Source organism: Pseudophryne corroboree (genome assembly GCF_028390025.1).
Source record: "Pseudophryne corroboree isolate aPseCor3 chromosome 3 unlocalized genomic scaffold, aPseCor3.hap2 SUPER_3_unloc_15, whole genome shotgun sequence".
Lineage (NCBI taxonomy): Eukaryota > Metazoa > Chordata > Amphibia > Anura > Myobatrachidae > Pseudophryne > Pseudophryne corroboree.
The window spans coordinates 103,766-129,773 of record NW_026967503.1 but is presented as its reverse complement, the minus strand read 5'-3'; the positions used below and the strand labels follow the sequence as shown (position 1 = coordinate 129,773).

The 26,008-nt window shown below is 47.0% G+C and overlaps 2 protein-coding genes across 2 annotated transcripts in view; both read left to right on the top strand.

Moving 5' to 3' along the window:
- Positions 1–7,367, top strand: part of LOC134983426 (oocyte zinc finger protein XlCOF29-like) — a 33,314-nt gene extending 25,947 nt beyond the window's left edge. Inside the window, exons 3-6 of the mRNA XM_063949107.1 lie at positions 5,436–5,619; positions 6,734–6,812; positions 6,931–7,028; positions 7,166–7,367. Coding sequence (XP_063805177.1) covers positions 5,436–5,619; positions 6,734–6,812; positions 6,931–6,986 — 319 coding nt within the window. The 3' untranslated portion in view covers positions 6,987–7,028; positions 7,166–7,367. The remainder of the gene's footprint in view (positions 1–5,435; positions 5,620–6,733; positions 6,813–6,930; positions 7,029–7,165) is intronic.
- Positions 7,368–11,711: 4,344 nt separating this feature from the next.
- Positions 11,712–26,008, top strand: part of LOC134983424 (zinc finger protein 850-like) — a 116,014-nt gene continuing 101,717 nt past the window's right edge. The window contains exons 1-3 of the mRNA XM_063949106.1: positions 11,712–12,982; positions 14,486–14,583; positions 20,740–20,873. Coding sequence (XP_063805176.1) covers positions 11,769–12,982; positions 14,486–14,583; positions 20,740–20,873 — 1,446 coding nt within the window. The 5' untranslated portion in view covers positions 11,712–11,768. The remainder of the gene's footprint in view (positions 12,983–14,485; positions 14,584–20,739; positions 20,874–26,008) is intronic.

Below are 26,008 nucleotides of genomic sequence, written 5' to 3'. Positions count from 1 at the left end.
TCATCTAAACAACAAAGTTCCGATATACGGATCAAAAACAAAGGATCCCGGAGCAATCCTCGTAGACGCACTGTCAGTAAAATGGAAATTTCATCTGGCATATCTGTTCCGTCCAATCTCTCTGTTACCCAGAGTAGTGAGGAAAATAAAGCAAGCAAAGGGAGCGATAATTCTGATAGCTCCATCTTGGCCAAGAAGGCATTGGTACACAGATCTACTAAGGATGTCCATGGAAGCACCAATGCTGCTCCCTCAACGTCCAGATCTGCTAATGCAGGGTCCTTGTTATCACAGTCATCTGGATCGTCTGTCTTTGACGGCATGGCTGTTGAAACCTCTATCCTAGAAGCTAGAGGGTTTTCAAAACAAGTAATCCAGACTATGCTTAGAGCAAGAAAGCCTTCTTCAGCTCGTATTTATCATCGAATATGGCAAGACTATATTCATTGGTGTAGTAAAAAAAAAGTTTGAATCCAAAATCTTTTAAAGTATCCTGGATTTGGGATTTTCTTCAAGCAGGATTGGATAAGGGTTTGAAAGTTGCTTCTTTGAGAGTTCAAGTATCAGCATTAACTGTATGGTTTCAGAGAAAGATTCCTGACTTACAGGATGTGCGTACTTTCTTTCTGGCAGTTGTACACATTCAACCTTCATTTGTTCCTCCTGCAGCTCCCTGGGATTTGAATCTGGTTCTTAAAATCCTTCAATGACCTCCGTTTGAACCACTTAAGAGAGCAGATCTTAAATGGTTAACGGCTAAAGTGCTCTTTCTACTGGAAATGGCGTCAGCTAGAAGAGTGTCAGATTTAGGAGCACTGTCGTGCAAGTCTCCATTCCTAAATTTTTTTCCAGATAATGCAGTTCTCAGAACTAGATCTGGTTATCTTCCGAAGGTGTTTCAAAGTTTCACCTTAACGAAGAGATTGTAGTCCCAGCATTTCAGGTAGAACTGTCTGCGGGAGAAGCATCGCTGGACGTGGTACGAGCATTAAGAATCTACGTAGATCGTACTAGTGCCATCAGAAAAACAGATTCTCTCTTCATCCTCTACGGATTTCATAGAAGAGGATGGCCTGCTAGTAAACAGACGCTGGCAAGATGGCTCCGAATGACAATTTCAGAAGGTTATTCTCGTGCTGATCTCCCTACTCCGGCTAATGTCTCTGCGCACTCTACACGTAAGGTAGGTCCTTCATGGGCCGCACAACATGGTGCTTCAGCAGAACAGATTTGTAAGGCAGCCATATGGTCATCCATTAACACATTCATCACACATTATGCCTTGGATACTTTTGCCTCTCATGACGCAGAATTCGGGCGAAAGGTTCTCCTGTGTAATCGAGAGCGTCCCCGCCACTAAAACTGGCTTTGGGAATCCCAATGTTATCCTGTGGATAACTTGTGGACCCAGCCGGAGAAATAGACGTTATGGTAAGAACTTACCGTTGATAACGTGATTTCTCCTATGTCCACAGGTATCCACAGGGGTCCCACCCTGACGCACCTGATTTGAGGATCTTGACAATCACTAAACCTCTTCCCTCTTGCATGGAAGGTGGAAGGGTGTGCATGTGTGTTCTTATTGCCTGAATAGGTTTCTACCTGATGCTCCTGCCTAATTGCTGTGGAAAGAACTGATTTGACTGAGTGATTTGTGGCGGGATTATATAGAGAAGCCCCAATGCATCCTGGGTGGCCAGAAAGCTCGTGACCGCTTGGTGCCATTTCCGCTGTCGCCCCGGCATATCCCAATGTTATCCTGTGGATACCTGTGGACATAGGAGAAATCAAGTTATCAACGGCAAGTTCTTACCATAACGTCTATTTTGCTCTTTTTACAGACGGGGTTAGATGGAGGATTACGTTTAGCGACACTAACGGTGCAGGTCTCTGCATTGTCAGTTTTCTTTCAAAGGCGTTTGGCTCTTTTGCCAACAGTTTAAAATTTGCTGCAAGGTGTCCTTAGAGTTCAACCTCCATTCATTCCACCTACAGCTCCATGGGACTTGAATCTAGTTTAGCATGTTTTTGCAGTCAAGTTTTGAACCCTTGCAACACGTGGATGTTAAGTTTATAACTTGGAAAACTGTGTTTCTCTTAACCTTAGCTTTGTCAAGGCGTGTTGCACAATTGGGTGCCTTGTCATGCAAGCCACCGTATCTGGTATTTCATACTGACAGAGCAGAACTTTGGAAAAATCTCACTTTTCTACCACAGGTAGTATCTTCTCTCACATCAATCAACCAATCACAGTTCCTGTTTTTCAGAAGATTCAGGAACTCCGGCTACTTTGGATGTGGTACGCACACTCCGCGTTTATGTAGCCTGAATATCAACAGTACATAAAACGGATACTTTGTTTGTTCTCTATCATGCAGTCAAGATAGGTTGGGCAGCTTCCAAACAGACCTTGGCCAGATAGATTAACCTGAGCATTCATCAGGTGCACATTCATGCTAGTCTAACACCGACTGCATCTGTTTCAGCACATTCCACGCGTTCTTTGGGAACGTCAGGGGCAGCAGGTCGTGGAGCTTCTATGACACAACCTTGCCGTGCGGCTACATAGTCATCAGTGAACACATTTGTGCGCTTTTACAAGTTTGATAATTCTGCGGCATCAGCTTCTAGCTTTGGCCGTCTAGTTTCAGGTAGAACTGCAAGTTTCAGGTAGAACTGTCTGCGGGAGAAGCATCGCTGGACGTGGTCCGAGCATTAAGAATCTACATAGATCGTACTAGTGCCATCAGAAAAACAGATTCTCTCTTCATCCTCTACGGATTTCATAGAAGAGGATGGCCTGCTAGTAAACAGACGCTGGCAAGATGGCTCCGAATGACAATTTCAGAAGGTTATTCTCGTGCTGATCTCCCTACTCCGGCTAATGTCTCTGCGCACTCTACACGTAAGGTAGGTCCTTCATGGGCAGCACAACATGGTGCTTCAGCAGAACAGATTTGTAAGGCAGCCATATGGTCATCCATTAACACATTCATTACACATTATGCCTTGAATACTTTTGCCTCTCATGACGCAGAATTCGGGCGAAAGGTTCTCCTGTGTAATCGGGAGCGTCCCCGCCACTAAAACTGGCTTTGGGAATCCCAATGTTATCCTGTGGATAACTTGTGGACCCAGCCGGAGAAATAGACGTTATGGTAAGAACTTACCGTTGATAACGTGATTTCTCCTATGTCCACAGGTATCCACAGGGGTCCCACCCTGACGCACCTGATTTGAGGATCTTGACAATCACTAAACCTCTTCCCTCTTGCATGGAAGGTGGAAGGGTGTGCATGTGTGTTCTTATTGCCTGAATAGGTTTCTACCTGATGCTCCTGCCTAATTGCTGTGGAAAGAACTGATTTGACTGAGTGATTTGTGGCGGGATTATATAGAGAAGCCCCAATGCATCCTGGGTGGCCAGAAAGCTCGTGACCGCTTGGTGCCATTTCCACTGTCGCCCCGGCATATCCCAATGTTATCCTGTGGATACCTGTGGACATAGGAGAAATCAAGTTATCAACGGCAAGTTCTTACCATAACGTCTATTTTGCTCTTTTTACAGACGGGGTTAGATGGAGGATTACGTTTAGCGACACTAACGGTGCAGGTCTCTGCATTGTCAGTTTTCTTTCAAAGGCGTTTGGCTCTTTTGCCAACAGTTTAAAATTTGCTGCAAGGTGTCCTTAGAGTTCAACCTCCATTCATTCCACCTACAGCTCCATGGGACTTGAATCTAGTTTAGCATGTTTTTGCAGTCAAGTTTTGAACCCTTGCAACGGTATCCGGACTCCAGGTCGACAGCACAAAGGTCGACACCATTTGGTCGACACACATTAGGTCGACAGGGTCAAAAGGTCGACCGGGTCAAAAGGTCGACAGAAACAAGGTCGACATGGAAAAAGGTCGACATGAGTTTTTCATGATTTTTTTCTTTTTTTGAACCTTTTCATACTTAACGATCCACGTGGACTACGATTGGAACGGTAAAGTGTGCCGAGCGAAGCGGTAGCGGAGCGAAGGCACCATGCCCGAAGCATGGTGAGCGAAGCGAGCCATGCGAGGGGACGCGGTGCACTAATTCGGGTTCCTGGTCACTCTACGAAGAAAACGACACCAAAAAAACATAAAAAACTCATGTCGACCTTTTTTCATGTCGACCTTGTTCCTGTCGACCTTTTGACCCTGTCGACCTAATGTGTGTCGACCAATTGGTGTCGACCTTTGTGCTGTCGACCCTGAGTCCCAGACCCCTTGCAACACGTGGATGTTAAGTTTATAACTTGGAAAACTGTGTTTCTCTTAACCTTAGCTTTGTCAAGGCGTGTTGCACAATTGGGTGCCTTGTCATGCAAGCCACCGTATCTGGTATTTCATACTGACAGAGCGGAACTTTGGACAAATCTCACTTTTCTACCACAGGTAGTATCTTCTTTCACATCAAGTTCCTGTTTTTCAGAAGATTCAGGTACTCCAGCTACTTTGGATGTGGTACGCACACTCCGCGTTTATGTAGCCTGAACATCAACAGTACATAAAACGGATACTTTGTTTGTTCTCTATCATGCAGTCAAGATAGGTTGGCCAGCTTCCAAACAGACCTTGGCCAGATAGATTAACCTGAGCATTCATCAGGTGCACATTCATGCTAGTCTAACACCGACTGCATCTGTTTCAGCACATTCCACGCGTTCTTTGGGAACGTCAGGGGCAGCAGGTCGTGGAGCTTCTATGACACAACCTTGCTGTGCAGTTACATGGCCATCAGTGCACACGTTTGTGCGCTTTTACAAGTTTGATAATTCTGCGGCATCAGCTGCTAGCTTTGGCCGTCTAGTGTTACAGGTGCCAAACAGCTCTCCCGTCCATGGTGGAAACTTTGGTATGTCCCAAGAGTACTCCAGTGACCCCTAGTGGATGACAAAGAAAACAAGATTTTGGTACTTACCAGATAAATCCTTTTCTTTACATCCACAGGTGGCACTGGACACCCACCCAGAGCAGTTTCTCCTGGCTGGTGGTAAGTTCAATAGTTCTTATGGTAACACATTTTCACCGACTTGTTCAAATGTTAAGGTGATTGTTATCTATTGTCGTGTTACCTCTCTAGTTGTCCATTATGTTATAATGTTATATGTAATTCTCCAGTGTTCATCCTCTGTCGCTCCTATTTGGCTCAGCAAAAAAACACTATGCATCTTGGGAGTATGGAAGGGGAAGGAGGGTAACACATTACATTTTTTTAAATGTGCCTATCCCTGCTATCGCACCATCCATATCCCAAGAGTACTCCAGTGCTCCCTGTGGTTTCAAAGAAAAGGATTTATCTGGTAAGTACCAAAATCCTATAGTAATAATACAGGGACATAACTGGGGAGGTGAGAGGATCTGGGCATATTTACAGTGATATTTATGTCTCCCCCATTTCACAGAGGTGTGAAGAAGACCTCTGGTGAGTGTGAGACACCCAGCAGCCATCCTATTGTGTCAGGAGGACTGAGCGTGTCCCAGAGCCCCATCACGGTGCCTCCACCTCACTCACTGATACATGAGAGACACAATGACCAGAAGATCCTGGAACTCACCAATAAGATCATTCAGCTGCTGACTGGAGAGGTGACTGCTGGGAATGGGACATTATACAGTAACACCAGGGGATGTGTCTGGGTGATGACTGGAGAGGTGACTGCTGGGAATGGGACATTATAAAGTAACACCAGGGGATGTGTCTGGGGGTTGACTGGAGAGGTGACTGCTGGGAATGGGACATTATACAGTAACACCAGTGGATGTGTCTGGTTGATGACTGGAGAGGTGACTGCTGGGAATGGGACATTATACAGTAACACCAGAGGATGTGTCTGGGTGATGACTGGAGAGGTGACTGCTGGGAATGGGACATTATACAGTATCACCAAGGGATGTGTCTGGGTGATGACTGGAGAGGTGACTGCTGGGAATGGGACATTATACAGTAACACCAGGGGATGTGTCTGGGTGATGACTGGAGAGGTGACTGCTGGGAATGGGACATTATACAGTAACATCAGGGGACGTGTCTGGGCGATGGCTGGAGAGGTGACTGCTGGGAATGAAACATTATACAGTAACACCAGGGGATGTGTCTGGGTGATGACTGGAGAGGTGACTGCTGGGAATGGGACATTATACAGTAACACCGGGGTATGTGTCTGGGTGATGACTGGAGAGGTGACTGCTGGGAATAGGACATTATACAGTAACACCAGGGGACGTGTCTGGGTGATGACTGGAGAGGTGACTGCTGGGAATGGGGCATTATACAGTAACATCAGGGGACGTTTCTGGGTGACGACTGGAGAGGTGACTGCTGGGAATGGGACATTATACAGTAACATAAGGGAATATGTCTGGGTGATGACTGGAGAGGTGACTGCTGGAATTGGGACATTATACATTAACACCAGGGGACGTGTCTGGATGATGACTGGAGAGTTGACTGCTGGGAATAGGACATTATACAGTAACACCAGGGGACTTGTCTGGGTCATGACTGGAGAGGTGACTGATGGGAATGGGGCATTATACAGTAACACCAGGGGGTGTGTCTGGGTGATGACTGGAGAGGTGACTGCTGGGAATGGGGCATTATACAGTAACACCAGGGGATGTATCTGGGTGAGGACTGTATCACTGTGTGTGTCAGGTTCCTTTAAGGTGTCAGGATGTCACTGTCTATGTCTCCATGCAGGAGGAGGATTATATAGAGGAACACAGGGGTCTGTACAAGGACGTGATGATGGAGAATCACCAGCCCCTCACATCACTGGGTAAGAGGAGACTGTCATGTATTGTACAGGGGAGAGCAGGTATGGGGGTCCCTATATACACACATAACCTGATAATCACATATATACACTGTACTCAGTCTCTGTGTGTCTCCTACAGATGGGCCCAGTAACAGAGATACCCCAGAGAGATGTCCCCGTCCTCTTTATTCCTAGTATTGTACAGAGGAGAATCACAGGATCCCACAGGAGGATCAGGTAGGTGGGATTTAGGGTCTCACCCATTTACCAAAGTGACCATACTATATGATCTGTAGAGGAGCTGTGTGTGTCTTATACACTATTATACTATTAATATACTATTATTAATGTATGTTGTTTTGTGGGCTATTTAGGATGAATGTCTCACTGACATTAAGATAGAAGATACAGAGGGAGAAGAAGAGACGTTTGTGACTGATATAAAGGCAGAAGATATAGAGGGAGAAGAAGAGACGTATGTGACTGATATAAAGGCAGAAGATATAGAGGGAGAAGAAGAGACGTATGTGAGGGGTGATCAGCAGTGTAAGGAAGAGGAGATCCCTATAGATATCAGCACAGGTAAGTAATAAACACTTATTACAGAAAAGAATCACATATTCTCCGTGCTCAGTCACTACAGCAGTCTGTTATCCTACACCCTCCTCTGGCGGTACAAACTAATGAGGAATATATATTTTGCCAGTGAGGGAGTCAGGAGACATCAGCCCCTATTATACTCCTGCTCTCCCCCTCACATCATGTCACTGTGTGTTACCAGCCCAGAGATCTGACCAGTCTCCTCCCCACACTCTCTGGTGTATCTCATACATCAGGAGCCATCAGCCCCTATTATACTCCTGCTCTCCTCCTCACATCATGTCGCTGTGTGTTACCAGCCCAGAGATCTGACCAGTCTCCTCCCCAGACTCTCTCGTGTATCTCATACATCAGGAGCCATCAGCCCCTATTATACTCCTGCTCTCCTCCTCACATCATGTCACTGTGTGTTACCAGCCCAGAGATCTGACCAGTCTCCTCCCCAGACTCTCTGGTATATCTCATATATCAGCAGCCATCAGCCCCTATTATTCTCCTGCTCTCCCCTCATATTCAGAATTCTGCACATTGCCTGCTGATTACCTGTCCCCTGGCACTTGGATGACGTCCTTCTCTCTCTAAGTAATCCGGGCTGTCTGGCATTAGGGGCATAGAGAGAAGTGAGGGTGACATATTTATAATGAATTTTTCCAACTAGAATCCAATATCTACCATTGCAATCCACCCACTCTCTGTCCAGGTGAAAGGGGCAGGATCTATTAGAAAGGATGGCTACACCACAGGAGATAGAGCATGCTGGGTAGTTATTGGTAAACTGAGGGGGAGAGTGCAATGGAACATGTGATTCCTGAATGGCTACCACCGCCACCTTCTGGTCAGCGAAATATGTTAATGCAAGACGTCTCTTACGGGGAGAATGAGGACCTTTTACATTAAGACTTAAAACTTCACCATGATAGAGAGAGATCAGATCATGGTATGAAACATCTAGGATCATCTGTGTAAAGTCCAATAGAGTCTGTAGGGCGTGTGCATACTTCAAATCTATCAAATCACAGAAAAAATAAAATAGGGAGCAAAAATGGGAGATAAACAGAAATTGTGTCCATAAAGGAGCTAGAGATTCCGTCACTGGGGTACCGTGACAGAAAGGTAGAAAAAGGTGGCGGTCGTGCCTAAAAGGGAAACCCACCGACTACCCCAAGTAGCCATACGAGAGGGCAAAATCTAGTCATCATAGTAACAATTGTACAAAGAAATATCAAATCTCAATGTAACCAATGTGTCCAAAGGAGGTAAAGTCCAAGAACATGGCCTGATATCCAATGTAGGTTCTACCAACACCGTTATAAGGGCAACAGGATGTTAGACGAATCAGTCATGCTTTACCTGAACACCCAAACATTCTAGAAAGGTACTATGAAATGTAATGGTGGAAACAATGTCGGACCATATACCATATAGCAATTATATAGCACAGGAAATAAAGATAAAAAGATACATTTTATACCCATAACAAGAGCAAGTAAATCTGTCCTAAAAATAGATCCATGCCCAGTAACTTAGTCCAAGTTGGCACATGTTACAGTAGGAAACAGACTCTGAGTGTTTCTACCAGTCTTACTCCTTTAGCATATTACTTCGAGACGGAAGACAACTCCTCTGGGATTGGTTTAGGTAAAGTGTCATGAAAGACTGTCTACAGGAATGTCCCACTTTTTCAGAATAGCAGGGCCATCCTCGGGGCAAGGTATCACTGTGAAGGCGCCGTTTCACATTACAATAAGGTTAGTAGGAAAGCCCCATTTGTATTGCACATTTCCTTGGGTGGAATAGACGCCTTTGGGCCAGCGTCGCAGGAGAAATATCTGGAAATATCTGCAGAATATCCAGGCACTCAGCTGTGGATGAGGAAGACGAAACAGCCTGTAGAATGCGTTCTTTAATATGGGAAAAAGTGGACCCTGAGCAGAGTGTCCCTTGGTGCTTGGATAGGGGCCTGTTTGGTCTTTGGGAGTTTATGGATCCTATCAATAAGAAGGTCCGCGGCAGAAGCCTTCGGCGAAAGTTTCTGAAAAGAGGACCGTGGCATAATCATAAAGCTCAGCATTTGTAACAGAATCCGTAACGTCCATTATTCAGATATTATTTTTCCGAGACCTGTCTTCTAAATCAATGACTATCACAAATAGAGACCGGGTCTTCCTGAAGGTTGTCATGTGCTGAAATCAGATCATTGTGAGACACAACAATCTCTTTCATCTTAGTCTGTACGAGTGCCAATCTCACTGATATCGGACCTCAAAGCTTGAATATTAAGTTCTGAGGTTAGTTCAGTCCTTAAATGCAGATAATATAGAATGTAGAGCGTAGAGTAACAGGACCATCTAGAGTGTCTTAAGACATCTTCAGCCATTACAGCTGGGCTGTGCGTCTGACAAGAAGAAGCAGATGATGTTGTAGCGGTCTCAGAAGGACCACCTGAATTCGAGGTACCAAAGAGATGAACAGGTGGGGCCAATTTGGTAACCTTTTAACCTTTTTTGGAGGCATGGTAAGCTGGCTACAAAGAGATGGACCTCTCAGAGATAGGAAAATACAAACAATCTGTAAATAAAAGGAGCAGTAGTACGCTGTCAGGAGGTTACATCAAGATGACTCAGTTCAAAATGACATTCTTAGTCGGGGTGACGGGGGTATCTGAGCCAAAATTTCAAGTAAACATGATGTAATGCAACTCAACACAGTAATGACCAAGAAATTCCACTAGAGGTCAGCGTGATCACAGATGTGAAGTACTCAGCAACGAGAGACACAAAGGGCAAAATATATTCAGTGAATAAATCCACAAAATAATTTACTGTGAGGTTGTAATCAGAGTGTACTCAGACGATACTTGATACTGGGCTCTGCATGTAGACTGAGAGGAAGTAGATGATAGTGGTACCATATGAATAGAAGGTAGTTTCACCTCCAGGCAAATGCTTCAATTTAGTGTAGTGACCCCGGTCCAGCCGTCAAGACACTTATTTAGCAGCTTATATCAATTTTACACCTTATTGAAGGCAGAAGGCAAAGCATGTGATGGCCGGGAACCAGGATGCAAAATGGCAGCCACCTCACTTTCCAATATCAACCATGTGCTCCGGTGACTGTGGGCATCCCGTTCTGTCCCCAGCAGTAGCGGGAGTTGCGCACCTGTGTGAGCGGGAGGGTAAGTGCCTCCCGCCTGAGCCAAAGGGGCTTCCAAGTCAGGTGTCCAGAGCGTGCAGGAAAGACTGGGAGCACTAAGCCCCAGAATACAGCCCGTGGCTTAAGCTGCGTCACTAGGCTGTGGCAATGAACAGTGCCTGGAGTGAGCGGAGCAAGCAACTTTAGGGCAGGAGGAGTGGGGGACTTATTAGATTGGGTCTTGGTCCCAGTGGCAGTTGAGAGCTATCAGATAGGGTAGATAAGAAGCCACTTAGTGAGGAAAGCTCCAGAAAGCACATCTGGATGGACTCAGGCCCCTCTTATTTATTATTTTATATACTCACAGGGGTGGCGGGTGTGGTACATCCCTGCAAAGGCAGATCCAATCTCTTTCTCATCAGACTCTGCTGTCTTCCCTGCACTCTCACTCAGATGTTCACTGCTGCCAGTAGCACACGTATGAGAAGCAGAAGTATGGCGGCAGCTGTATAGATTCTGACATGTAATTCTCTGTATCATACTTACTGTACACACATCATCCTTATTACTATTGAGAATATAGAGGTAAAACACTGATGATGGGGGTGTAAGAGTGCATTATAACCTAGCAGATGATGATTGCAGTGTATTATATGGTGTATTGCATATAAAGTACCTTGTTTCACACCTGCTCTGCTGTAGCAATATTCCTTATATAAGGGTGAGTAACACATGTACAGGCTTACCAGCATATGAGCACACACATAAAGGAATGCTACCTTACCAATGCTTCCAGGAGTAACGTTAGGAGACATTTCTCTGATCCATCAGCTCATATGACTGATGTTATCTAGAATGTCCAATTCATATGATATGTTCCCCATCCATTGTTTTACATTGGTGCTGACATAGGACTTGGTGAGTGACTACATCTCCATTTATACTTCATGGTTAGTTACCAGTACAAGAGAGAGATATATCTAAGTCTTATTATAATATTACATTTGTTATTGTGAGTGTTCTCAGGAGGATGGACACAATGATAGTCTGAGACACAATATTGTAAAGCCTTCATTAAAAGTTATGTTTTATTATACACACACATTTACAATTAAGTATCCCAGAGAGTCGTCTTCTCCTATTGTTTACAAGATTAATATTGTTACAGAAAATGTCACATTTCCATAATGTATTTTATTTCCAGCAGATGGACACACAAGCAGGAATATCTCAGAAGGACATCTAATGTTATCCCCGGATTGTGACATAAAAGATAATGACAGTAGACAGGATTCTCCAGGAGATAACCCCATTACCCCAATTATACATCCAGCTCTATCAGCTGATCCCTCTGATCCTGGGAAATGTTCTCCTGATCACTCTGATATTGGTGCATCTGTTACAGCTCTGACAGTAGATACAGTGTTTCCGTGTTCTATAGATGCCAAATGTTTTACACAGAACACAAAGCCTGTTAACCCACAGACAGGTAAGGTAGGTGAAAGGCCACTGATATGTTCTGAGTGTGGGAAATGTTTTACGCACAAATCACATTTTGTTATACATCAGAGAAATCACACAGGTGAGAAGCCATTTTCTTGCTCTGAGTGTGGGAAATGTTTTGCACGGAAATCAGATCTTGTTACACATCAGAGAAGTCACACAGGTGAGAAGCCATTTTCTTGCTCTGAGTGTGGGATATGTTTTGCACGACAATCACTTCTTGTTATACATCACATAAGTCACACAGGTGAGAAGCCATTTTCTTGCTCTGAGTGTGGGATATGTTTTACCCGGAAATCCCAACTTGTTACACATCAGCGAAGTCACACAGGTGAGAAGACATTTCCATGTTCTGAGTGTGGGAAATGTTTTGCACAGAAATCAGATCTTCTTAGACATCAGAGAAGTCACACAGGTGAGAAGCCATTTCCATGTTCTAAGTGTGGGAAATGTTTTGCACGGCAATCAATTCTTGTTATACATCACAGAAGTCACACAGGTGAGAAGCCATTTTCTTGCTCTGAGTGTGGGAAATGTTTTGCACACAAATCGTATCTTGTTATACATCAGAGAAGTCACACAGGTGAGAAGCCATTTTCTTGCTCTGAGTGTGGGAAATGTTTTGCACGGAAATCACATCTTGTTATACATCAGAGAAGTCACACAGGTGAGAAGCCATTTCCATGTTCTGAGTGTGGGAAATGTTTTGCACACAAATCAGATCTTCTTAGACATCAGAGAAATCACACAGGTGTGAATCCATTTTCATGTTCTAAGTGTGGGAAATGTTTTGCCCGGAAATCACAACTTGTTACACATCAGCGAAGTCACACAGGTGAGAAGACATTTTCTTGCTCTGAGTGTGGGAAATGTTCTACGCACAAATCACATTTTGTTAGCAGTAGTGGGGGAGACAGGACGATGGCAGTAGTGGGGGAGAGTCAGGCAGAATTGCAGTAGTGGGGGGAGAGAGGGTGGTGGCAGTAGTTTAAGGAGAGTTGTGGCAGTAGTGGGGGTGACAGGGTGGGTAGCAGTAGTGGGGGGGACAGGGTTGGTAGTAGTGGGGGAGACAAGGCGGGAAGCAGTAGTGAAGGAGACAGGGCGGTGGCAGTAGTGGGGGGGAGACAAGGTGGGTAGTAGTAGGGGGGGAGTTAGGGCGGTGGCAATAGTGGAGGAAGACCGGATGGGTAGAAGTAGTGGGGGAAACGGTGGTGGGAGTAGTGGGGTGAGGCAGGGCGAGTGGCAGTAGTGGGGGAGACAGGGCGGTGGCAGTGGGTGTAGACAGGGCAGTGACGGTAGTGTGGGGGGAGACATGGTGACAGTAGTGGGGGGAGACAGGGTGGGTGGCAATAGTGGGGGTGGCAGGGTGGGGATAGACATGGCGGTGGCAGTTGAGGGGGTTGACAGGGTGGGTGGCAGTAGTGGGTGTAGACAAAGCGGTGGCAGTAGTGGGGGAGATATGGTGGTGGCAGTAGTGGGGGGAGACAGGGTGGTGGCAGTAGTGGGGGAAGACAGGGCGGGTAGCAGTAGTGGGGGGATGACAGGGCGGGTGGCAGTAGTGAGGGGGAGACAGGGTGGGTGGCAGTAGTGGGGGGGAGACAGGGTGGGTGGCAGTAGTGGGGGGGAGACAGGGTGGTGGCAGTGGGTGTAGACAGGGCAGTGGCGGTAGTGTGGGGGGAGACATGGTGACAGTAGTGGGGGGGACAGGGTGGGTGGCAATAGTGGGGGGGGGACAGGGTGGGGATAGACATGGCGGTGGCAGTTGAGGGGGTTGACAGGGTGGGTGGCAGTAGTGGGTGTAGACAAAGCGGTGGCAGTAGTGGGGGAGATATGGCAGTGGCAATAGTGGGGGGGGAGATAGGGCGGGTGGCAGTAGTGGGGGGATGACAGGGCGGGTGGCAGTAGTGAGGGGGAGACAGGGTGGGTGGCAGTAGTGGGAGGAGACAGGGCGGGTGGCAGTAGTGGGGGGAAGACAGGGTGGGTGGCAGTAGTGGGGGGGGAGACAGGACGGTGGCAGCAGTGGGGGGAGATAGGGTGGGTGGCAGTAGTGCAGTACCAGGGGCTGCTGAAGGCAGTAAAGAGGTGTATGGGTTCCGTACAGAGTTAGTTGATAATAAAACTTAATGATGATTATGCTTCCTTATTTCTAATGAATCCCTTGTATGTGTTACTGTTATTTGCTGTCAGCCTTTATGTGTGTTCTGTGTAATAATCCTGAAAGTAGTGCTGCTACCGATCTCATATCATTTGTAGTAACTTGGAAAAGATGAGATATGAGGTGCACTCTGGAAGCTTATAGGGGGTAATCAGAGATGATCGCAGATGTGACATCACGCAGCCCCCCGGAAAATGGTCCCGGCCCGCCCACGTTCGCCCCTCATGGATGCAACTGCAATGCAAAAGTGGTCGATCTAATGACCCATACCCCATCAAATGAATTCACAAATCTTATATTTCAGTAATATGTACTTTCAGTCATTGTTGCACATTACTGATTATGCTTTTCCATCTGAGGACCTGATTCAGAGACGGCTGCTAATGTTACAGCCGCAGGGCCGTAACTAGCAGTGTGCTTTGTACACAGTGCACTTCATCGGGGGTGGCACCATCCGGCGCTTTAGTGATCAGCAATTGCCCTGCACTCGAGCTCCAGGCACATTGTCACATTGGCAGCACACTAGCATAGGATGCGAGCCGCTGTGGTCTGTGCTGCTAGGTAGAAGTGGCAGTGGCCGGAGTAGAGGCGCCTGTGTGTGTGCTGCTAGGTAGAAGTGGCAGTGGCCGGAGGAGAGGCGCCTGTGTGTGTGCTGCTAGGTAGAAGTGACAATGGCCGGAGGAGAGGCGCCTGTGTGTGTGCTGTTAGGTAGAAGTAACAGTGGCCGGAGGAGAGGCGCCTGTGTGTGTGCTGCTAGGTAGAAGTGGCAGTGGCTGGAGGAGAGGCACCTGTGTGTGTGCTGCTAGGTAGAAGTAACAGTGGCCGGAGGAGAGGCGCCTGTGTGTGTGCTGCTAGGTAGAAGTGGCAGTGGCTGGAGGAGAGGCACCTGTGTGTGTGCTGTTAGGTAGGAGCAGTGGCTGGAGGAGAGGCGCCTGTGTTTGTGCTGCTAGGTAGGATAAGTGACAGGAGGAGAGGCACCTGTGCGTGTGCTGCTAGGTAGAAGTGACAGTGGCTGGAGGAGAGGCGCCTGTGTGTGTGCTGCTAGGTAGGAGAAGTGGCAGTGACCGGAAGAGAGGCGCCTGTGTGTGTGTTGCTAGGTAGGAGCAGTGGCCGGAGGAGAGGCGCCTGTGTGTGTGCTGCTAGGTAGGAGCAGTGGCCGGAGGAGAGGCACTGCGGTGTATGCTGCTAGGTAGGAGAAGTGGCAGTGGCCGGAGGAGAGGCGCTGTGGTGTGTGCTGCAAGGTAGAAGTGGCAGTGGCTGGAGGAGAGGCACCTGTGTGTGTGCTGCTAGTTAGGAGAAGTGGCAGTGGCCGGAGGAGAGGCGCCTGTGTTTGTGCTGCTAGGTAGGATAAGTGGCAGGAGGAGAGGCACCTGTGCGTGTGCTGCTAGGTAGAAGTGGCAGTGGCTGGAGTAGAGGCGCCTGTGTGTGTGCTGCTAGGTAGAAGTGACAGTGGCTGGAGGAGAGGCGCCTGTGTGTGTGCTGCTAGGTAGGAGAAGTGGCAGTGGCCGGAGGAGAGGCGCCTGTGTGTGTGCTGCTAGGTAGAAGTGGCAGTGGCCGGAGGACAGGCACTGCGGTGTGTTCTGCTAGGTAGAAGTGGCAATGGTCAGAGGAGAGGCGCCTGTGTATGTGCTGCTAGGTAGGAGAAGTGGTGGTGGCAGGAGGAGAGGCGCTGCGGTGTGTGCTGTTAGGTAGAAGTGGCAGTGGCTGGAGGAGAGGCGCCTGTGTGTGTGCTGCTAGGTAGGAGAAGTGGTGGCAGGAGGAGAGGCGCTGCGGTGTGTGCTGCTAGGTAGAAGTGGCAGTGGCTGGAGGAGAGGTGCCTGTGTGTGTGCTGCTAGGCAGAAGTGGCAATGGCCGGATGAGAGGTGCCTGTATGTGTGTGCTGCTAGGTAGAAGTGGCAGTGGCCAGAGGAGAGGCACCTGTGTGTGTGCTACTAGGTAGGAGAGGTGGCGGTGACCGGAGGAGAGGCGCCTGTGTGTGCTGCTAAATAGAAGTGGCAGTGGCCGGAGGAGAGGCACCTGTGTGCTGCTAGGTAGGAGCAGTGGCCGGAGGAGAGGCGCCTGTGTGTGTGCTGCTAAATAGAAGTGGCAGTGGCCGGAGGAGAGGCACCTGTGTGTGCTACTAGGTAGAAGAAGTGGCAGTGGCCAGAGGAGAGGTGCCTGTGTGTGCTGCTAGGTAGGAGAAGTGGCAGTGGCCGGAGGACAGGCACCCGTGTGTGCTACTAGGTAGAAGAAGTGGCAGTGGCCAGAGGAGAGGTGCCTGTGTGTGTGCTGCTAGGTAGGAGAAGTGGCAGTGGCCGGAGGAGAGGCGCCTGTGTGTGTAAATTCCGGGCACAGTGTCATATAGTAAATGTGTGTAGCGCTGAGTGTGTATTATATACTGTCTCAGCGCCATAACTAGGTGTGTGCCAGCGGTGCCTGTACTGGGGACGCAGTACCACTGTCCACACGCGCTGCAATGTGTGTCCGCAGGGCACAGCCGGTCAGCACTGTACGGTGGGCACAGTCTGCTCCTTTTCCTGTTCCTTCCCGCGGAGATTACAGTGAGCTGCGGGCAGCAATGCTCGATCCCACCCCAGCAGCCGACCCTCATCACCGCCTTCCCCTCACGGAGGTTACAGTGAGCCACGGCATGGGCAGCAATGCCTGATCCCACCACCCTCCCTTACCATGCAGCCTGAGCAACCCGGAGTTTACAGTTCAGCCTGACAGGGTATGCGACTGCTATTGGGCCTGGGCTGTTTCCAGGTCCCACCGCTCCCCTGCACCAAGACACCTGTAGTGTCTTCCAGCGCCGGACTATAATTCCCACCAGCTCTCCCCGGAGCTAACTGCAGCGTGCTGTACAGTGCATGCTGCCTGAGCCCGGAATCTCAGATTTCCTTCCGCTGCAGATGACCTGTTCCTTCCCCGCCACCTGCTCAGGACCTAGGTTAGTGTAAAAGGGGCTCTATCTGCCGTAATGTGTAAAAATGGGACTCTTACCTGCTGTAATGTGTAAAAAGGGGTACTCTACCTGCCGTAATGTGTAAAAGGGGACTCTACCTGCCATAATGTGTAAAAGGGGACACTACCTGCTGTAATGTGACAGGCAGAGTACCCCTTTTAACACATTACAGCAGGCAGAGTCCCCTGCTGTAATGTGTTAAAAGGGGACTCTACCTGACAAAGGGGTCTATTCACGAAGCAGTGAAAACAGTGGAGAAGTGAGCTAGTGGAGAAGTTGCCCATGGCAACCAATCAGCTGCTCTGTATGATTTTATAGTTTGCAAATCATAAATGTTACTTCAAAACGGATTGGTTCTTCTCCACTTGCTCATTTCTCTACAGTTTTCACTGCTTCATGAATAGACCCCATAATGTGTAAAAGGTGACTCTGCTTGCCGTAATGTTTAAAAGGGGACTCTACCTGCCGTAATGTGTAAAAAGGGGAATTTGCCTGCTGTAATGTGTAAAAAGGAGACTCTGCCTGGTGTAATGTGTAGTAATGGGACTCTACCTGCCGTAATGTGTAAAAGGTGACTCCGCCTGCAGTAATGTGTAAAAGGGAGCTCTGCCTGCCGTACTGTGTAAAAGGAAGCTCTGCCTGCCGTAATGTTTAAAAGGGGACTCTACCTACCATAATGTGTAAAAGGTGGCTCTACCTGGAGTAATATGTAGAATGGGGTTCTGCATGGGGTAATTTGTGACAGGGGCTCTACCTGTCATAATGTGTAAAAGGGGTTCTACCTGGTGTAATGTAAGTGGTGCAGCGTAAGTTGAATAATGGAGACTATTGTGCAGCGTAATATAAATTGGTATTATTTTTGTGGCCACTCCCCTTCCCCATGAAGCCACAACCCTATATTTTGAAGCACGCCTACAGCGCGCACTGCCCCTATTTTACATATAAGGGGGGGGGGGGGCACTGATGCTATTACTTGCACATAGCACTAAAATGTCTAGTTACGGCAGTGATGGATATATATCATATTGTTACATTTCTGGATGCACAGTAACTTGTTATTAACCCATTGACAGTATTATATCAGTACCATATCTTGCTGTCACAGTACTGGTGTTCTGTGGGTCCGCCTGTAACACCGCACTTAGTGACTATATTCAGCCTAATACACCTTTTCCCAATATTATAGGTAAATATATAGTAGCTTAATTAGCCACGTCTGTACTGCAGCCATTAGCCTCACTCTCCCGCCAGTCGGTCCACATGCGGCTGCTCCGGGTAGGACCGCTCTGCACAACTGTATGTTACTAGGCGCTCTCACTGCCTCAGCCGCTCCGGGACACGCTGCTGAATGCGGATGGCTGTTAACCAGGCACTCTCACCGCACCAACCTTAGTGCAGCGACGTGTCACTCAGCACAGTATACTATAACACAGGGGCAGCCAACCCTGGTCCTCCAGAGCTACCAACAGTTAACATTTTCCAGGGCTCCTCACAGAATCACATGTTCAGTAATTATCTGCAGCCGTGGATCTTTTAAAATATGTCAGTGAGTAATGACTGCACCTGTGCACCTGCTGGGTGAGCTGGAAAATGTGAACGGTTAGTGGCTCTCGAGGACCAGTGTTGGCTACCACTACTATAACATTATAATCACATAAGCACTTTAGGATATTAAAAAGCAGTGGTATGGTAGCACGTAGCAGTCTCTGAAATGCCAACGTACGTTTCACATGCGGCTGCTTCATCAGGGCATCAACCAGTTGACAGATTTATATACCCCTCCCTTCAATTCTATTGGTTGCATTAATTTCAAATAAAATAATCACTTAACATTATAAACCTGTTTTTTCTAGAGGAACTGATTTCTTATACATTTATATAAATTCACCCCTATGAATCTTTGTTATGTTTAATCTGTGGAATGCGTAGTGCTGGTGGTTTGACATGCATGCGTCACTTCCCGGAAGTGCATCAGCAATGTCTGTGGAGTGCGGCTGTGAGAGCTTCTGGTTGGCATTTGGACATCATGGGCGCCGCTCGTTCTGGAGACAGAGTGGCGCGTTTGTGTACATTGCGCTGCTCCACATTTATTTGTGGATTAAAAATGTTCTTTTATGGATGCATTCATTTTTGGCAGAAGTGTGAGACAACAACGTCCGGTATACTTCCGGCTTCCGGTATAAGATTGTGTTTATTGTAAGATAAATATAACGATTTCCATTATTACAATTTGTGCAATTAATGATAGAACATCTGTATCTTTTGTTTATCATTCTCACAATTTTGGAATATTATATAATGATTATCAATCATGATGTCATTTACTGTATTTCCTGATTGGCCAGATCTCATTTAAATAGCAGGGTTTTTCACAGTTCCCACATGTCTTGACAAAGGCTCCTGAGAGCCGAAACGCATTGACAGAACTGGGCACTGTGATTTTGGATTTTATGATCAGCAACTTAAGGTAATACTCCACTCTTTACCTGTTTGGGGGTCCAGACTACCCCTTCCATGGTCATTTGTTGGCCTATTCTCGCTGGTTCCTGATTTTGTATTTTGGAATTTTGATTGTATATATTTGGATGTCAATTCACCCCAACTATGGGCTTTTTGTAACTAATAAACTTTTTTATCAAAGACTATATGAATTGGTGCATACCATTTTTATAAATTTTTGGATGATTGTCCGAGCCACTGGACATTTGTGGTTTTGTTAATTGGAAGTATATGAGAGAAACCATCTTGGACAGTGGGAAAAGAAACCCAGATAGGAGTACTACCATTGTTTGACCCGTGAATGTGGTACGCATTTTGAGTGTGAAAACATTTGTAAAGAAACCTTTCTATGCACATATCTCCTTTTCTTTTTCATCCACTAGGGGTCACTGGAGTACTCTTGGGATATGGATGGCTTTAGCAGAACAAGGCACTGAATATTTAAATTTAGTAACTCTCCTCCCCTCCATATTCCCAGAGTACCTCAGTGTTTTTTCTGTGCTCACAGCAGCGATAAGTACCATTTTAACCATGCTTCCTGTTCACTCCTGTTTCTCTTTCAGTTTTGGAAGATCCTGTCCTACAACACTACCCCACTGGATGGCGCAGGGGTGTTAGTGGGAATTTTGGATCAAGTTTCATATAGTACTGGCCACGTGCACTGCACTTGGGCCATATATGTATATATACACACACCTTAGTAACAATTTTACTGAGTCATGCAAGTTGTCTGTCTTTGTCAATTGTATTGTCTGTCTACATAATGAGTAAGGCACCAGCAAAAACAAAAAAGCAGTTTCACTGCAATGTCTGTAAGAGTGTGTTACCGGATAGTTCTACCACATGCACAGTATGTTTTGTGAATTCAGCTACAAATACAATTTCCACTCCGGTTTCAAATCCGGTTTCATCCCCGGATCCTCAATGGCCAATACTAGCAGATGTACTGGCTGGGTTGCAATCAGAATTGGCCGCCGCTCCACACGAGCGGGAAGCGGCAAGATCAGAGTCTCGGGTGAGACCGCCAGACCTACCGGAGGAGTCTCAGCCTTTGCAAAGGTCCAAGTCCACTTTGGATAGAAGGGATAAATTTAATTTGTCTTATGATTTACCAGTTTCTGCTATGTTGCATTCTGACGGTTCTATGCCAGACCTCACTGCGCAAGAGGAGGGTGAGGATGGCGAATTAGACCAGCAGTCAGATAGTGAAGATTTTGACAGCCCAAGCATTGATAATCTCATCAGGGTGGTGCGTCAGTCTCTGAAGTTTACAGAGACTGAGGAGCCTCTCACAAATGATGAGATGGTCTTTACTAAACGACACAAATCTCCAATGTGTTTTCCTGTTTTGGAATCTCTCAATAAGATGTTAGTAGAAACACTGAAGAATCCAGATAAACGTTTTTTTATACCTCGCCGATTTAAGTCTAGTTGCCCGTTTCCAGTGTCTGTGACATCTACATGGGAGAATCCGCCAATTCGTCTGTGTCAAAACTTACTAAAAAATTAACCATTCCAGTACCAACTGCTACTACGCTTAAAGACCCTTCAGACTGTAAAATAGAAGCTATGCTAAAATCCATGTATATAGCAGCAGGAGTGTTGCTTAGATCTGGGTTGGTTGGCATTTGGGTAACTAAGGCGCTAATTGGATGGATAACAAAACTCAAGTCTGGCCTACATGACGATCACCTTATACTTCTCGCTGATCAAATCTGTGAAACTGCTGAGTATCTATGTACAGCTTTTACTGACGTCTGTCAGCTCACTTCTCGCCTTTAATCGTTGCTAGTTATGGCACGACGAGCACTTTGGCTGCGTTCTTGGCAAGCGGAGGCAGAGTTTAAGAGAGGTATAGAGGCATTACCTTACGGTGGCGAGAAGTTGTTTGGTCCTGAATTGGACAAATGGATTTCTGAGGCCACGGGAGGGAAGTCTGTTTTCCTACCATTGCCTCCAACGGTACCTAGATGAAAATACTCTGGGACGGCGTTCAAATCCTTTAGACCTCAGCCATTTCGAGGCCGTGGTAGGGGAACAGCCACGCCTGGTAGACGAGGTCGAGGACATGGTTTTCAACAAACTACCACCAGTCATCAGGACACTAAGGTCACTGACAAGCCAGTGGCATGACAGGCTCCCAGCCCATCTCGGATCTCCAGTTGTGGGGGCACGCCTTCAGACGTTCCATTTGGCATGGTTCCAGACATCCACAGATGGGTGGATCCGCAATTTATAAGGTTACAAGATAGAGTTCGACTGTCTCCCGCCACGGCGGTTTTTCAAGACAGGACTGCCTGTATCGGACGACAAGAGGGCGGTTCTGCATATTACCATTCAGTCTCTGTTGGATTCAGCAGTTTTGATTCCGGTCCCTGTACACCAACAAGGTCAGGGTTATTATTCCAGTCTGTTTGTGGTACCAAAGCCGGATGGCTCGGTCAGGCCGATATTGAACTTAAGGGGCTCAATCAGTATGTCACTTACTATAGATTCAAGATGGAATCCCTGCGGTCAGTAATTGCAGGTTTAGAGCCACAGGAATTCATGATTGCGCTAGATCTCAAGGATGCGTACTTACACATTCTGATTTGGCCACCTCATCAGAGGTTCTTGCGTTTTGCGATACGGCAAAACCATTACCAGTTTCAGGCTCTACCATTTGGCCTCTCGTCAGCGCCTCGGGTATTCACCAAAGTGATGTCAGATCCCTGGAAGTGATAATAGTTCCATACTTGGACGGTCTGCTCATCAAAGCTCCGTCTCAACAGATGCTCCTCCAACATGCTTTGCTAACATACAATGTGCTAGTTCAGCATGGTTGGATTGTCAACTTCAAGAAATCACATCTGATTCCGTCTCAACGACTTCAATTCCTAGGAATGATTCTCGATACGGTAGATCAAAGAATTTTCCTACCAGAACAGAAAGTACAGAGTATTCGTCATCTGGTACAATTAGTGCTCAAGCCACGCACAGTTTCGGTACATTTGTGCATTCGACTGTTAGGCAAAATGGTGGCGGCTTTCGAAGCACTTGAGTTCGGAAGATTTCACACACGTCCTTTTCAACTGGATGTGCTCGTACAGTGGTCGGGCTCGCATCTGCAGATTCACCAGAGGGTGAGGTTGTCTCCACAAGCCCGAGTATCTCTACTCTGGTGGCTAAAAGTACACAATCTAACCGCAGGGAAACTGTTCGGCATCTGGAATTGGATAATTCTAACGACGGACGCGAGTCTCAGAGGTTTGGGAGCTGTGGTTCAAAATTGTCAGCTCCAGGGTCTCTGGGCGGATCACGAAAGATTGCTGTCTATAAATGTCCTGGAACTCCGGGCAATTTACAATGCGCTACGTTAAGCAGTGCACATGCTCCGGTCTCAGACTGTCCAGGTGCAGTCAGACAACGCGATGGCGGTCGCGTACATCAACAAACAAGGAGGAACGAGAAGTAGCTCGAATCCTCAATTGGGCCGAGCATCACCAAGTGATATTGTCGGCAGTGTTCATTCCGGGAGTGGACAACTGGGAGGCAGATTATCTCAGCCGCCGGGATTTTCATCCAGGAGAATGGGCATTAAATACAGAAGTGTTTCACATGTTGGTCTAGAGGTGGGATTAGCCACAAGTGGATACGCCCCAGTATGTGTCCAGAACGCGAGATCCAAAGGCAGTGGCTGTGGATGCTCTCACAATCGCGTGGCCGTACAGCCTTGTGTATCTGTTTCCACTGCTCCCTCTGTTGCTAAAACGGATCAAACATGAGTCCGCCACGGTCATACTAGTGGCACCTCATTGGCCTCGGAGAGCTTGGTTCTCGGATCTCCGCGGGCTACTCACAGATGATCCTTGGCCGCTCCCGCTATGTATGAACCTGTTTCAACAGGGTCCGTTCCTTTACCCCGATTTAGCGCGGTTGCGTTTGACGGGGTGGCTGTTGAGACTGCCCTCTTAAGAAGAGAGGGCATTCCAGAATCGGTTATACCAACCATGTTACGTGCTAGTTACGGCAGCTCATTATTACAGAATTTGGCGTGCCTATATAGGTTGGTGTGAAGCTCGGAAGTTTCCGACATCATCTTTCAAGTTATCCCGTCTTTTGCTATTTCTACAGACGGGGTTAGATGGAAGACTGCGTTTATCTACACTAAAGGTGCAGGTCTTTGCTTTGTCAATTTACTTTCAAAGACGTTTGGCTCTATTGCCGTCTGTACACACCTTTTTGCAAGGTGTCCTCAGAGTACAGCCTCCATTCATTCCACCTACAGCGCCATGGGACTTAAATCTGGTTTTAGATTTTTTACAGTCTTCATATTTTGAACCCTTACAACAAGTGGATATTAAGTTTCTCACTTGGAAAACAATTTTTCTCCTAGCCTTAGCTTCGGCAAGGCGTGTTTCAGATTTGGGTGCCTTGTCATGCAAGCCACCTGATAATGTCAAATATTACCTTTAAACGTAAGCTATATACTTATTACGGACTAAGTACGCAATTGGCGCAGTGAGTACCGTAAGGGTACGCACTTAGCGTAGCAGACGCTAGGTCGTGGGCGCGACGCACGAGCGACACGTACGCTTACGGACTCACGCTTCGTATCGAGCACGCTATAGGCGGCCCGAGTACCGTAATGCTACGCTAATGGCGTAGCGGACGCTGCACAGTGAGAGTGAGACACGAGTGGCGCAGACGCTCACAGAATGACACACAGTAAACCATATTAATAACACACAAAAAGGATATGCTTATACTGTAAGCCTTAGTACTGTAATACTACAATGATGTAACGCTTATTAACCTTGATAATATGAAAGCGGTTTGAGAGATTGAGACGCTCAGAAAACCCTTTGTAGTAACTAGTGAATACGCAAGACCTTGTTTGGATTTAAAAACCACTCCGGTTCTAACACCTTTGTGGATGCTTTAGAGTAAAAAGGGAAAAAACAGTACAGGTTATACACTACAGACTAACATAGAAATCTAAACAGAAATAACAAAGAATAATATAAACAAAAGCAAAGCGATCGCAAACACAAGCAAACAGAATGAGAACAGATGGCAAACACAAAGGATAACAAAATGGCTACAGAGAAATATACATACGTGGGGATGATTCGCAAGCGCGTCCTGGATCCAGCCCTCAGCATTCAATGAGAAAGCCTTTCAGAGAGAGTGAGTGACTGGCCCAGGCGATGGTGGTCCTTATATACACAGCATACATTCACAATACAATGGTCCCTATAATCTCATTGTTCATTGGACACAGGAATGTGTCTCTGCATTATAACAAAAGGTCAGAGGTGGGTTTGAACAGGTGGGCTGTGTCTATTTCCAACTGCTCAGGTGGGAGGTATCCTCAGGATTCCCGCCACATGGATAATGAACAGCAAATACAGTAAATGTCTATAAACTACTTTTGTACATAACTATACGCAGGAGCGAGCGATCGTTTCCTAACCAACACCGAAATGTTACAATTGAAATACTCTACAGCTGTATACTAGACACCACCTTTCAACCTTTATCTGACCCTTCATATCATGCAAAGAGGAATCCCTCTGTCCAGGAACCATTTACACTAAACATACTTGCTGACGTTGTCTAGGGGAATATTATCTATAAAACACACTATTTGGGTTAAATATGTTGCGATCGAGTCGCTCGCTAGACGCTCAGAAACTCTGCGGTAAATACACATCTCCATGCGCACGAGACGTTGGAGCGTCCCTTACTCAACCTGAGGGGATGCGTACGCACGGGGGAGTGGGTGCACGAGCAGCGGGCATGTGCATTGGGGTTAGTACCAGATATGTGGATCATGATATTTTTCGACTTTGACACACCGTATTTGGTGTTTTATAATGACAGAGCGGAACTTCGGACGAATCCCGCTTTCTTACCAAAGGTAGTGTCATCTTTTCACATCAATCAACCAATAGTAGTTCCTGTGTTAACAGTAAATTCTGGAACTTTGGATGTGGTACGCGCATTATGCGTTTATGTATCCCGAACGTCTACAGTTCGTAAGACGGATACGTTGTTTGTTCTCTATGATGCTGCCAAGATGGGTTGGCCAGCTTCTAAGCAGACCTTATCCAGATGGATTAAACTGACCATACGTCAGGCTTACCTTCATGCTAGGTTACAGCCGCCTACATCAGTAACAGCTCATTCCACACGTGCTGTGGGAACGTCATGGGCAGCGAGTCGTGGAGCTTCTACGACACAGCTTTGCAGTGCGGCTACATGGTCTTCAGTGCACACGTTTGTGCACTTTTACAAGTTTGATACGTTTGCGGCATCAGCATCTAGCTTTGGCCGCCTAGTGTTACAGGTGCCAAACAGCTCTCCCGTCCAAGGGGGAAGCTTTGGTACGTCCCAAGAGTA